The 12,545-nt window shown below is 55.5% G+C and overlaps 1 protein-coding gene across 1 annotated transcript in view; it reads right to left on the bottom strand.

Moving 5' to 3' along the window:
* Positions 1–12,545, bottom strand: part of IGSF21 (immunoglobin superfamily member 21) — a 259,896-nt gene that overhangs the window by 26,684 nt on the left and 220,667 nt on the right. The window contains exon 5 of the mRNA XM_074975095.1: positions 1,954–2,069. Within this exon, the coding sequence (XP_074831196.1) occupies positions 1,954–2,069 (116 nt within the window). The remainder of the gene's footprint in view (positions 1–1,953; positions 2,070–12,545) is intronic.

Here is a 12,545-nt window from a genome sequence, read left to right as displayed (position 1 = left end):
GCCTCTGCCACCCCCACTCCCTCCACCACTACTCCCCAATCCACCTATACCCACCGCTGCCCCCGCTCCATCCATACCTACCTCAGCACCTGTGCCCATCACCGCTGCTTGTACCCCCTGCCACTGCTACCCCCCACTCCACCTGTACTCACCACTGCCCCCACTCCACCTGTACCCACCACCTATACCTAGCATCATCCCTGCTCCATCCATACCTACCGTCCCCACCACCTGCACTCACACCCTCTCCCTGACCCATCCCCATCACCCCACCTATATCCCCACCCCCACTGCCGTACCTCCCATCCTTCCTGGGAACTGACAGCACGGTGCTGCCTTTCTCCTCCCTCCCCAAGGCAATGGCATTTCTCCCCAGGGCCTGTGGCTGCACTACATCCCACCTGAACCACTCCTCCCCGCAACACGCCCCCCCTTTACACGCCCACAAGTGTGTCTCCAAGGGCAGCAGGGCTAGCAGAGACAGGGCCTGGCCATCTTTACCACCATCCCACAGCAGGTGTAGATGACTCAGTGCCCTGACACTCGTGCTCCCAGTCACACCTGGCTGGTGTAGACCAGGAGGCAGGGGGAGGTATGTATCACAGCCTTCAAGAGCCCCAGTAGGGGGCACCAGCTCCGCCTGGTCTCCTCCATGGAAGCCTTTGGCATTGCTGCGGAATTCGAGCCTGGCGGGCAATGACATTGGTTTGGTCGCAGCTTGTGGGTGATCAGGAGTGGATTTCACCAGTGACGCGGGCAGGAGTCCACCTGCCAGCTCTGCCGATGAACCTCACACCTGACTCACCGCCCCGCTGTTATTCCAGTCCCAGGCATCTTCCTTCAGACTGCGCTGTGGGATGAGTCTGTAAAATCAGGACCTAGCGTTTCCCTCATGGTTTCAAACTAGATCTGGCCCCTGGCCTTCAGGGCACCACGGCTGGGCTGGACGGCTAGCCCAAGCCAAGGCCACTCTTCTTCCTGACATCCCTGCCAGCCGGACGGGGTCCCAGTCCCAACCGGACTGACTGGGGGGCAGATTTCTTTGTTGACTGGAAGAAAATGGAACCTGATTCCGATGGTGGGGCTGGCTGCTGCCTGGCATGCAAAGGGTAAAACCCATTCGTCTCAATCTCCTCCACACAAGGCCAGTTTGATTCAGGGTCTCACCAACCCAGGACGCTCAAGAGGCTGAAAAACATCCCGGTTCCTGGCTGGCACATGGTTTGCATTTTTACTTGGTGAGGCACTAACCTGTGCCCAGCCAGGTAACATACAGGCCGTTTACCCTGTCTGACCCCAGTAGATTCCTCTGCAGCGCGGCAGCCACAATTCTTTGGCACAAGCGTCACTACGGACAATGAGACACTTCGCTTCAGAGACCGCAGCAGTGTATCGGCACCAGGCCCAGCACGGAGTGGAGCTGGGACCAGAACCGAAGATGGTAGGTAACGAGGGCCCTGGGGGTGAGGGTGGCTGGGGATCCTACAGGGGAGATCAGCCCTGGGAAGGAGGCCAGAGTGGGGGGTTACTATTTGCACCAGGGAGAAGGATCCGAGGAGGGGTGGGGAAGCACGTCTACTCCAGGGCGTGCTCCAAGCAAAGCATCGGGCCCATTCGCCCGCCAGCCCGCGTGTCTCAGCTTGGACTGTAGCGATGCAGACACATGGCGCATGGGAACGTCCCTCTGGCCTGTAGATAACTCCGCTGCCCCTGATTTCATATCGGGCCTGCTGCAGGCTCTGCAGATGCCACCCCGCTGTCCGGGCAGGGCAGGTGGGCACTGCTGCCCCTGCGCTCCCTGTACCAACCCCGCAGTGCATGCACAAGTGCCTGCATTGCGTGAGCATGGCTTGCAGGGCTGGAGAGAGGGACGGCTCGGCAGGCAGGCAGTGCCAGGTATGCGGGGCAGGAACCAAAGTGCCACGGGGTCTCCCGTGGGCTTGCTGTACTCACCGTCGGGGCAGGCTTCGCTCCAGAGACTATGCAGACCAAGGTGAAGTTCTGTGCTTGGTAGCGGCTGAAGGGGGCGGGCGTGTCCGCAGCAATGACTGAGATGGAGATCGGAGGCGCTGTTGGGGAGAAAGGCCAGGGTTATCACCAGTGCCCTGCTATGGTGCCCTGAGCCGCGCCGAACAGAGATCGGACAAGGAGCCTGTCCCACGGGGCTTGCCAGCTGGGACTGGGACAGGACAGTGGGGAAGTGGGTTGGGACAGGGCTACCCCCAGAGGAACATGTGGAGATTCAATGTGCCCCCCTCCCCAAATACACAAGCACTCCATATACGCACCCCACACTAGTGCACATGTAACCCACACACCTTCTGGGTGTGGTGTCTGTCCCATCTAGTGGCACCCAGACCACTTAGAGAGAGAGGTTAATGAGTCTGCCCTACAGCCTTAGCGAACAGCCAGTTGGCTTTTAGCTCATGCGGCAGAGGGTCGTGCACTAAGCTCCAGAGGTCCCCAGTTCGATCCCAGCGACCGGGGTCTGTCGGCATTACACACACTGACACACACTTCCAAACACCGCGCAAACACAGGCCCAGACCCACTTCCCCCCCATGACCCGTAATCACACTTGTGTACATGCTGTGTATGCATGCATGCACAAGGTCATGCTCCACCTAATGCACCCCACACAAGTCTGTGTACACACACCCACACACCTGTGTACACAACACAGGCGCACATATACAGTACCGCATGCAAACACGGGAACCCCCCCATGCACCAATATATTACTAATATACATGCACATACCACGCCAGATCACCCATGCCCTGCCCCTCACACCCACACACATGTACAGAACGCACTGCAGAACCTCCCCAGACACACATGCCTTCTACGACACCAGCCACGGTACAGCCATACCCCCCCATAACCAGGTGCCCACACACACTCCCCCACGCCTCCCCCTTGCCCTCTTGTTCTGCACCCCCACCCCCGAGGTGTGTTGCAGAGCAGGTGTTAGCAGCGTGTGCAGTTGACCAAGTTCATGGGAGAATAGGAGTTTCCAGTTGGCCAGACCGTGACACCTCCCAGTCCCGAATGAGAGCGGCGCATGCGTTCTCCTCCCCCGCCATTACCATGGCACGCCGATGTGTGAGTCGCGGCATCACAGCAAATGTCACTTCGGATATCTCCCCTGGCTCCTCGGCAGACGGCTCCGAACAGCCTCGCCTCTCAGTGAGACCCAGCCTCAGACAGAGCCGGAGGCCTGGGCTGTCCCAGCACAGAGACTGTGGCACGGCTCCCACCGCTGAGCTTCCAGCTCCCAGGAGCTGGCCTTCCTCCTGGCATTGACCAACCTGGCCGTCCACATGGAGGAAGGTGGACAGGCAGCCTCTCTGTCACCATGGGGCCTTTTCCGAGCACGCATCCCAGCAGAGATCCTCTGGGCAGCACCCATGGACTCCCCTCGGAGCAGAGGGCACTGTCTGCGGTTCTCTGCCCCACGGATCCCTCATTTTTCAACCTCTGACCTCACTCCTGTCCCTGCTTTCTTTGCTCCAAGCCATTAGCTGATCCTGGGGTCTTTGCGGCTCCTCCTTCTGCTGAGGTGGCCCGTCCCACAAGGATCAAACGGGCTAGTGTCAAGTTGGGATGGGAGCGACGCCCTTGTTAACTCGGCATTCGTTATTAATTGCTATCTCCTACCTACTTTTTGGTAGCGTCTTGGTGGCCAACCGAGATCAGGGCCCCCCCGGTGCTAGGCACTGTGCAGGCAGAGTATGGGACAGTCTCTGTCTTGGCAAAAGGTGGGAGAAAGTGCTATTGTCCCCATTGTACAGATGGAGAACTGAGGCCCGGAGAGATTCAGTAACTTGCCCACAGTGAGTCTGTGGCACAGCTGGGACTAGAACACAGAGTGCCTGAGGCCCACTCCAGTGCCTTAACTGCACGACCACCCCCTTGCTCCGAAAAGCTGCTTTAGCTTAAAAGCAAATAATAATAAGTGTGACAACAATACTAACAAACTCTCGGGCAATCTGATCCTGACTCTCACCATAACTGGTGTTTTTTCCGAAAACCCCAGCTCCTGGAGTCAGGTGATCATGTGAGAATCTTGGCTTTCATCAAAAAAGTTTCTAGTTTCTGTGGTGGTGGGGAAAAGCTTCAAAACGCGACCCGAGCATAACCTAAAGGCCAAACCCCAGAAGGCAAATAAGACCCCGTGGGGCTGGCAATACTGAAAACTAATCACGAGTGATGCTTAGCAGGTCTGCCGCACCTTTCAGCCAAAGTTCCCCTAGTCCACCACAGACATTGACTGTGTGAGTGTCACTGCCAGGTAGGTAGGTAGGTATTGTTAACTGCCTGTTACAGGTGGGCACATGGAGACACAGGGCACGGCCATGACTGGCCCTGGGTTCGCCAACAAATCACCAGCTAAATGGTGGTTTGCATTATTGTTTGCTGAAGGGCTAGGACCTGATTCTGCTCTGAGCCCAACTCTCCACCCTCCATCAGTCTATCTCCAGAGCATGGGCTCTTCAGGGCGGAGACAATGGGCCACAGTCTCTGCTAGTGTAAATGGACATTGCACCCCTGGAGATACCCCGATTTACACCAGCTGAAGACCTGGGCCTTTCTCTGCACATGTACAGGGTCCATCATACGTTGGATGTGATGTATACCTAAAAATGTGTTGGCCCGTTGAAATCGGGGGCATTACAGGGCTGCAAAGCCTATAAACCAGAGAAGGGCCCGATTGAAAACCACAGAGCCGAACTCCCCGAAACGCTGCATCCGGCTGGATGGTGAACTTTGCAGCATGGGCCCGCCTCCGGAAGGGCTGAACCAGATCCCAGTGCGACTGGACTTGGAAAAAGTTTGGCCTCAGATCCGATTCCGGATCCAAACCCCACAGCTTGGGCAGGTGTGTAATGACGACATGTTATCGGAGCCCCAGAGTGTTTTCATGGCTTCTGGCCACACAGAAACGTCACGAGTGAGGTGCTGCCCGGATCCCACGCCCATCCCCTTCGTCCGCTACTCACACACTCACTCTCCTGCACCCCCACCCCCCCACAACGTTCACGCTATCCAGTTAATCTAGCTCCCCAAGCGCACTTGCCAGCAACACCCTCCCTTCCCACTGCGGCATCCTCCCGGTGCAGGGGGAGTGTGGTGGGGCCTGGTACCAAAGCGGAGGAGGGAGGAGAAGTGGGGTACTGCTGCAGTGAAAGGCAGAGGGCTAGTCTCCGAGGCCTGGGGACGAAAGGCCCCGCCGAGTGGCAAGCCGTAAATTTAAAGCTTTTAGTCAGATCGGAGGCGTTGCCAGAGAGAATTCAAAAAAGCCCAAACAAAACAAAAGGGGGAAAAGGAAAGAGAAAGCGCCAGCCCTCTGGTTTATGTGAAAATTAACTATTGAACTGAGCAATAACAGTAGCCGAGCCGGGGCCCCAACTGACAGGAGAGATAAACACAAACTACCGCATCTGTAGTTGGCAGCAAGGGCTCCTTTTATGTGGCAGCTGCTCCGTAGCTTGTGCAAGCCCTCTGCTGCAGGCTTCTACCTTCCCATGCAAGCCGGCCCCTCCCGTCGGTTAATTACAGCCGCGCAGAAAACTTTGTAAGAGGGCTCGTAAATTTCTCATCTCTCTCCACCCCCACCCATGGGTTACCCCTCCCAGGCCATTCGCTCGCTTGGGGAGAGAGACACATCTCAGGCCGCATCGTCAGCCCCACTGCGCCTCCATCCATTCTCCTCCTGCGTCTCCTGTAGCTCCCGCCTTTTATGGGCCAGTAAATCAACACACTCTTCTCTTCCCCCGCCTGTGGGAACCTATTCACATGCTACTTCAATCCCCTCTGGGCAGCAGGAGGGGAAGCGTGATGACTGCTTAGAGCAAAATGGAAACAACACCCAGAGGCCCAGAGTCTCCTTCTGTCTGAGCAACTGGCTCTTAAAATGCAAGCTCCAGGGCCCTAGTTTATAGGGTGCTGGTCTCAGGGAGACGAGTGGGAGACACAGAAAGCGGACGGCAGTACTGATTGGTGGTAGCAGAACTAGCTAGCTCTCTCGTTAGTGGGGTGAGACCATCGGAGCTCTCTGGGATCATGCTCTGATTGGTGGTGCCCTCTGGTTTGTGTCATCAGACTGCCGGTGCCCGCTGTTGGGCAGCATGGGACCGCTGGTGCCCTCTGACCGGTATCACAGAATTGCTGGCGCTGTGACTAGCACGTCCGCCTGTAGCCAAGCCACCTCAGACTGTGGTTTCACCAGATACCATGCTTTAACTGGGGTGTTTGTTCAGCAGTTGGATGGGAGACGCCCAAGGGAAATCCCAGCTGCTTTTGCAGGCAGTGCAGGTGATGACTCAGTAGGGGGCGCTCTTCTCCCTCTGTCTGGACCAATACCCCCGCTGGGCCGCATCCACAGACAGAAGTGGGGGCTCCGGTCCCTTCAAATCACAAGCCTGCAGTGATACTTCACCCTCACGCACAGGGCAAAATCCTGACGTCCTTGGCTCAGACATCCATGAGCGTTCTGCCTGTGTGAAGCCTAACAGCTAACGCTTCGTTTGCCAGTCGCTGTATTGGGCGTAGGATCAGCCCCTGAAAAAAGTCTCTCGGCTTTTGCTCATCAGGCAGAACAGTCCCCATTAATAGTCGTCCCCACTTGTAGAGCATAGCAGGAGCCTTACAACTGGTGGGGTTGCCACGGGCCAGATCCCAGCTGGTGTAAATCAGCATAGTGCCAGTGAAGTCCAAGAAGCTATGCCCATTTACACCAGCTGAGGACTTGGCCCTGTGGGTTTTACCCGCTATGAGAATCGCTAGCTGGATTTCCAGAGACGGAACAGTTCCATTTGACAAACACATGCCTGATTTTAAAGGTTTTTCCCCCTCCTAATAAAATAAATCAGCAGCCACCAAACAAGCAGATTGTTCTGCTCGGCAGTCTCCCAAAAGGCATCTCCTGGGTTTTAGTTTGGAGCATTCTGGTTTGAAAGAGCAGCCAGCACGACTGCCATTGTCTTCTGAGTGCACAGAGTATTAATCGGTTTACCCTCGGCTGGGTGCAGACTTCCCAGTGATTCACTGTTCCTCGTCCACGTCAGGCAGTCACATTTTGGGAAGCCTCCTTTGGTTCTTACCAAAAAAGATTTTCTGCTCCACTTGTCTCCTGACAGAGGTATGGTGTCCCAGAGTAGCACCCATCCCCTGGCAGTAAGCTGGGAACATTATGGAATCGTTCTGTTTCGCCTGGGATGTTTTTCTGACTATGTCAGGAAAACAAATGGCCCAGTTATGATTATTTATAGCACAGTAGTGCCGAGAGGACCGGACTGAGATCAGGGCCCGATTGTGCTCGGCGCTGTCCACACATAGTGAGAGAGACAGCCCCTGTCCCAAAGAGCTTACAGTCTAAATGGGTAAGACAAGGGGCAGGAAGGGGGATCAGAGAAGGGAAACAACTTGCCTGTCACCCAGGGGCCCAGCCAGGAGCGGAAGCCAGATCTCCTGAGTCCCAGCTGAGTGCCCTAGCCACTAGGTTACACTGCCAGTTTCTACAAGCTGTTCTGCACCATTAACTCTAGTTGGCTTGCAAGTCAGTGCTAGGGTTGGATGCAGAGAGAATCCTGCCTCTCTTGGGTTTACCACCATTCACCCAGAGCACTTAGAAGGAGGGGGCCCTCCCATTACCTGATACCAACAAAGATCCATTAGCGTTGATGGGGGTCCAGCTGACCTGTTCTTGCCTGGGGCAAGAACCTGCTTCAGCTCCTCCTGCGGGACTTAAGCTTTTGTTTTAATAAGTGCCCTGTGCTGTCCTGCTGGTCGACGAGTTATCCCTGTGAACATCCCCAATGCAGTCACTCCAGCATACTGGGGAGGCAATGCGGTCTAGTGGCAGGGCACTGGCTAGGGAGTCAGGCCACCTGAGGACTGTGACCTTTGCGCATGTCACTTTCACCACCTGGTGCCCGTTTCCACACCTGCGTTTTGTCATTTTACAGTGCAGGTTCTTTGGGGCAGGTGCTGTCTCAGATGATCAGGGAGAGGGAGAGCCTGTCGCACCAGAGGTGACTAAAATAACTTGGATTGTCTAGCCAAGCAAAGCGAAGGCTGATCGTTCTCTATAAATACACCAGGGAGGGAACCCCAGCTAAAGGACAACACTGGCCCCAGAACAGATGGGGATAAACTGGCCAGGAGTAAACTGAGGCAGAAATTAGAAGCAGGTTTCTAACCATTAGAAGAGGAGGTTCTGGAGCAACCTCCCACTCGGAGCAGTAGAAGAAAACTAGTTTTAAGATGGAGCTTGATCAATTTATGAATGGGAATATATGACGAGGTTGCCTGCAAGAGCAGGGCCTGTACATGTTGACCCAGGAGGCCCCTTTCCCGTCCTACGTTCCTATGTGTGTACACAGCACCTTGCACAGGGGGTGTCACAAGGCGATCCTGTAGTTAATAATAATTGTACCACTGGAATAAGGCCACAGTGACTCAGGGGGGATGGACTGGAACCCCGCCACTGTCTGGTACAAACAGGTTACAGAAGACAAGTGTATCCATTGATAAAATGCCCCTGAGTTGGTATCTTCCATTTTCAAGTTTGAGGCTGAGCTTCCTTGGACACGTCCCTTCCCCTTGCCTCTGGCTTCAGAGCAGGGAAATGCCATTCACCTTCCCTCTCAGATTCTTCGACAGAGCACCATGTGTGGCTTGAATGGGGTCCGCCTTTCCTATGTGCCTTGCTCTCATCATCCGTCTTCCCGGGACGTCTGGCAGGTTGAAGGCCTCTGCCCCTGCAAAGAAGCAGATGAGAACCGGGAGAGGGGCCCAAGGCAGGCCATTCCCGAACGTGGCAGCAGGTGGAAGCTCCCTTTCACGTGTGGATCGTTTTATCGGTTGTGATGAGCGTGGGGCTTGGGGATTTCCCACAAATTGTTCTCAGAGGAGGTGCGGCAGCAAACGTGAGCTCGTTAAGAAGGTATGCAAATCGCAGCACATGCAAATACACCCTGCAGCTGAGATCAGACTTGCTAGGCAAGGCGCCGGATTCCCCTATGGCACCTTCACAGAGGGCAGGATAGAAAAGGACAGACGTAGACGCGACAACGGTGGCTTAACTGGCAGAGATGAGATGGCCTCAGAAGCGGGAGATGCCCATGGCAGCGGAGGGGAAGCCAGGGGCTGCTGCAGCTCCTAGCTGTCGGCTTTCTAATTAGGCTCGTGAGGAGAAACACCTGCACAGACTAGCTTCAGCCGTGTCCCAGCCAGACCAAAGCTGCCTGGTTTCTGGGCTCTGCAGGTCAGAGCATGGCTGAAACGCTCGGTCACTTCCCAGGCCCCCAAGAGACAGGAAAGGGGGTCGGCCAGCGCAGCACATTCAAACACGCATAGCCCGGAAGGCCAGAAGGGACCATCATGATCAGCTAGTCCGACCTCCTGCACATCGCAGGCCGCAGACGGCTGACCTTGAACCCAGAGGGCAAATCCTGCAGCGGTGCCGAGCACCAGGAAATCCCCCTGAAGTCAGTGAGAGCGGACGGCAAGAAACACGCAGTGTCTTGCTGGCTGGGAGCCGCCAGTGCCATGGGGGTACGGTTGGCGTTCGGCCCCTCGGCATTTGGTCCGGCGGGATGCCAGCTGCAGACACCCGGTCTCTGGAAGGCACTGGCTGTTCTCTGACTGCTGCCCAGCTTGCTTTGCCACAGGGACCAAGGTTCAACATTGAAGGCGCGGTGCTCACCGTAACGGTCACAGCAGGATCGCTCACGCCATGGGGGTGCCTTGCAGCAACTTCGGCCGGGAGAGCAGGAGAGGCCGGGGCTGGTGGGTGCCAGTCTGAGCCAATGGCGCCTTCATCTGGACTTCTCCCTTTGCTTTCTTCTAGCGCTGGGATCCTCACATTTCCCCCCTCGCCTCCTGAGGATGGGAATGAACCACGAGCCTCACCCCGATCTTTCTTCGCCGTGACACGGGCACGGCAGAGGCTAATCGTGCCGCTTAGCCCGCTACCAGGAGCCGCTCGGGGTCCATCTCCCCTGCAGCCGTGGGGAAGGGGGCGTGAATGGCAGCTCGTGTAGACGTACCCACGCTCAAAACAGAAGGGAGTTCGCTGTGGTGCGGACTTCGGGGCAGACAGCACAAGCACACCCGACCCATGGGAACTCACCTGCGCAGCCCGCAGTGAAGCCCAGGTCGCAGCATCCGCACTGCTATTTGGAGTGAGCTGGTGAGAGTGCACACCCCCGGGCTGCAATGTGGACGTGCCCTCAGATACTACGGACGCGGAACCTGAACGGAAGAGAATTCATTCTGGCAGCTGCGTGTCTCGTGCCTGCGCTAATTAAGCGATGCCCCAAGGTGTGCGTTTGTGCTCCTGGGAGATAGTGCGTGTGTTTGGGGAGGCGCTTTTTCCTCATGCCGCCAGCCCCCTGGGGAAGCGCGTTATCTCCCGCTCACACAAACCTCCCGGGTTGTGTCTTGCCCACCTTCACACAAACAGCGGTAAGCACGTTTCCTCGCCTCTCCTGGCGACGCTTCCCTTTGTGAGTACAAATCCGGCAGATATTCCTGATGCTGCACCTGCATTGATGTCCCTAAGCCGAATTCTCCACAGCCGACAAAAGCTCACCCAGGCACTTCTGTCACAGCAGGGACAGGAGAGGAAGTTTCATTGGGCACTCGTTTCTGGCGAAGGGAGGAGGGAGAAGAGAAAAAAGCAGAGGAAGCTGCTGCGGGATTTTTGGTTCTTTGTCTCCACTGATGCCTGAAGTTTCATTCGGCTCTGAAAACCTCCCGAAGGAAGAGCCTCGCTTGGTCAGGGGTAGTGGCAAACTCAGGTTTGTTTTGCAGGCCTCTCTGAGTTTCTGGGGATGGTTAGCATTGCACAGGTGGTCTAAGAAACTCAGGCCTGGACCCAGAAGGTGAGCTGCCGGGGCCAGATTCTGCTCTCAGTTATACCAGTTTCACTCTGAGCAACTCCACTGTCAGAGACATTCCAAACTCACACTAATGCCTCTGAGCGCAGAATGTGGACCAGAGTCACTCACCTAGAACCCACTGGCCAGCTGAGGCTCGACATCTCCAGAGACCCCTGTCCGGCTTTTCTCGGGGGCGGGGGAACCCATACAAACTCCATTGGGAGCACAGACTGGAGGAGTCTGTGCTGGGTGGGAGCTGGAACCAACACAACCTGCTCTCAGAACTGAACAGCACCGGAGATCACAAAAGAGTTTTCCCTTCTCCTCTCCTGCCTGTCCATGCTTGAGCTGCTGCAGGGAGAAAGGAGAATCCATCCATGTTCCCAACATGAGAGAAGAGGCTAGTCTGTCTCGGGGTTACTTCTGTGGGGAATCTTCTTTCCAGCTCTTGGAATAATATGAGGTTAAAACATCAGACAAAAAAGAATTCCATGGGGATCCTCACATGTTCTGCCTGGAGCAGAGACTTTACTGGTGTCAGCGCTAACGCAAGTGGGGAACAGACACCTGACCCCAGTTGCTAGCTGCACATGTACTTGAGACTAGGAAATCGATGTCACCAGCAGGTGCTAATGTGATGCCCTGGCTAAGGATGATTATGTCTCCCTTAGTGATCAGAATGCACCCAGGATAAGAGCCTGCTACTTGCTCACACTTAAGGATGAAGTACTCTCCTAGCTCAGGCAACAGGAGCTCATGGTTTTGGTGCGAAAGGTTGCCAGTTCTATCCCCACCGGTGACTAATGGTGTCTGCATCTACATGGCCATGGAGTCTTTATAATGTGGAAGGATCATGTGGATTTCACGGACCAGAGCAAAAAAGCAGAGTCCTTGCACTGGGAGTGGCCCAGTCACATTTGGGGTTGGAAGGCAGGGAGAGATGGGTTCAGCTCCTACAGCTGATTTGGTGACCCATGCAATAGAAACATCAACGGAAACATCTGAGCAGCAGATTTTGCAAAGCACAGACCCCAGTGTCATGTAATGTGGGGTTTCTTGCACCTTCCTTGGAAACATGTGGGACTAGCCATTGTTGGTGGGAGAATACCAGAGCAGACAAGCAACTGGTGGTCTCATGCAGTATTTCTTATGTCCGTAGTCTTATGTGCCTGGAAAGATCCTCTCCACTTTGGAACAACCAAACCAGAGACCATCCCCTAAGAATCCATTGCAGGATGCTATGGGGCATGGACACTGCTACGCAGATGTGGAGTCGCGCTCAGTAAGGCAGCTGATTCTTTTGGTGAATCATGACCCTTAAGAGCATTCGTTCCAGGCTCCTGGTGGTCAGAGATACCAAACCTGGGGAAAATGAAGAGCTCCCTCCTCATGACAGCCAATTGGGTGCGGAGCCCCTGAGCAGAGCAGACGTCTGTTCATCTCACATATATCCCAGGGACAACTGGACATGCTAACGCTGCAGGGGAAGAGCGCTGGCTGTGGAATAATGGATGAAGCCACTCTTCTGTCTATGACAGATGACAGGAGCTTGCTGCTCAAGATGAGACAGTCCGTCACGTCAAAATCTTCCTCTCCGGAGCCTTCGGTAACAAATAACCTGCTCCCTCCTCCCCCGATTCCAGCCCGGTGCAGGCT

This window comes from Natator depressus, chromosome 18 (genome assembly GCF_965152275.1).
Source record: "Natator depressus isolate rNatDep1 chromosome 18, rNatDep2.hap1, whole genome shotgun sequence".
Lineage (NCBI taxonomy): Eukaryota > Metazoa > Chordata > Testudines > Cheloniidae > Natator > Natator depressus.
Note: the sequence above shows the minus strand (reverse complement) of the source record. Positions and strands in the feature narration are given on the sequence as shown.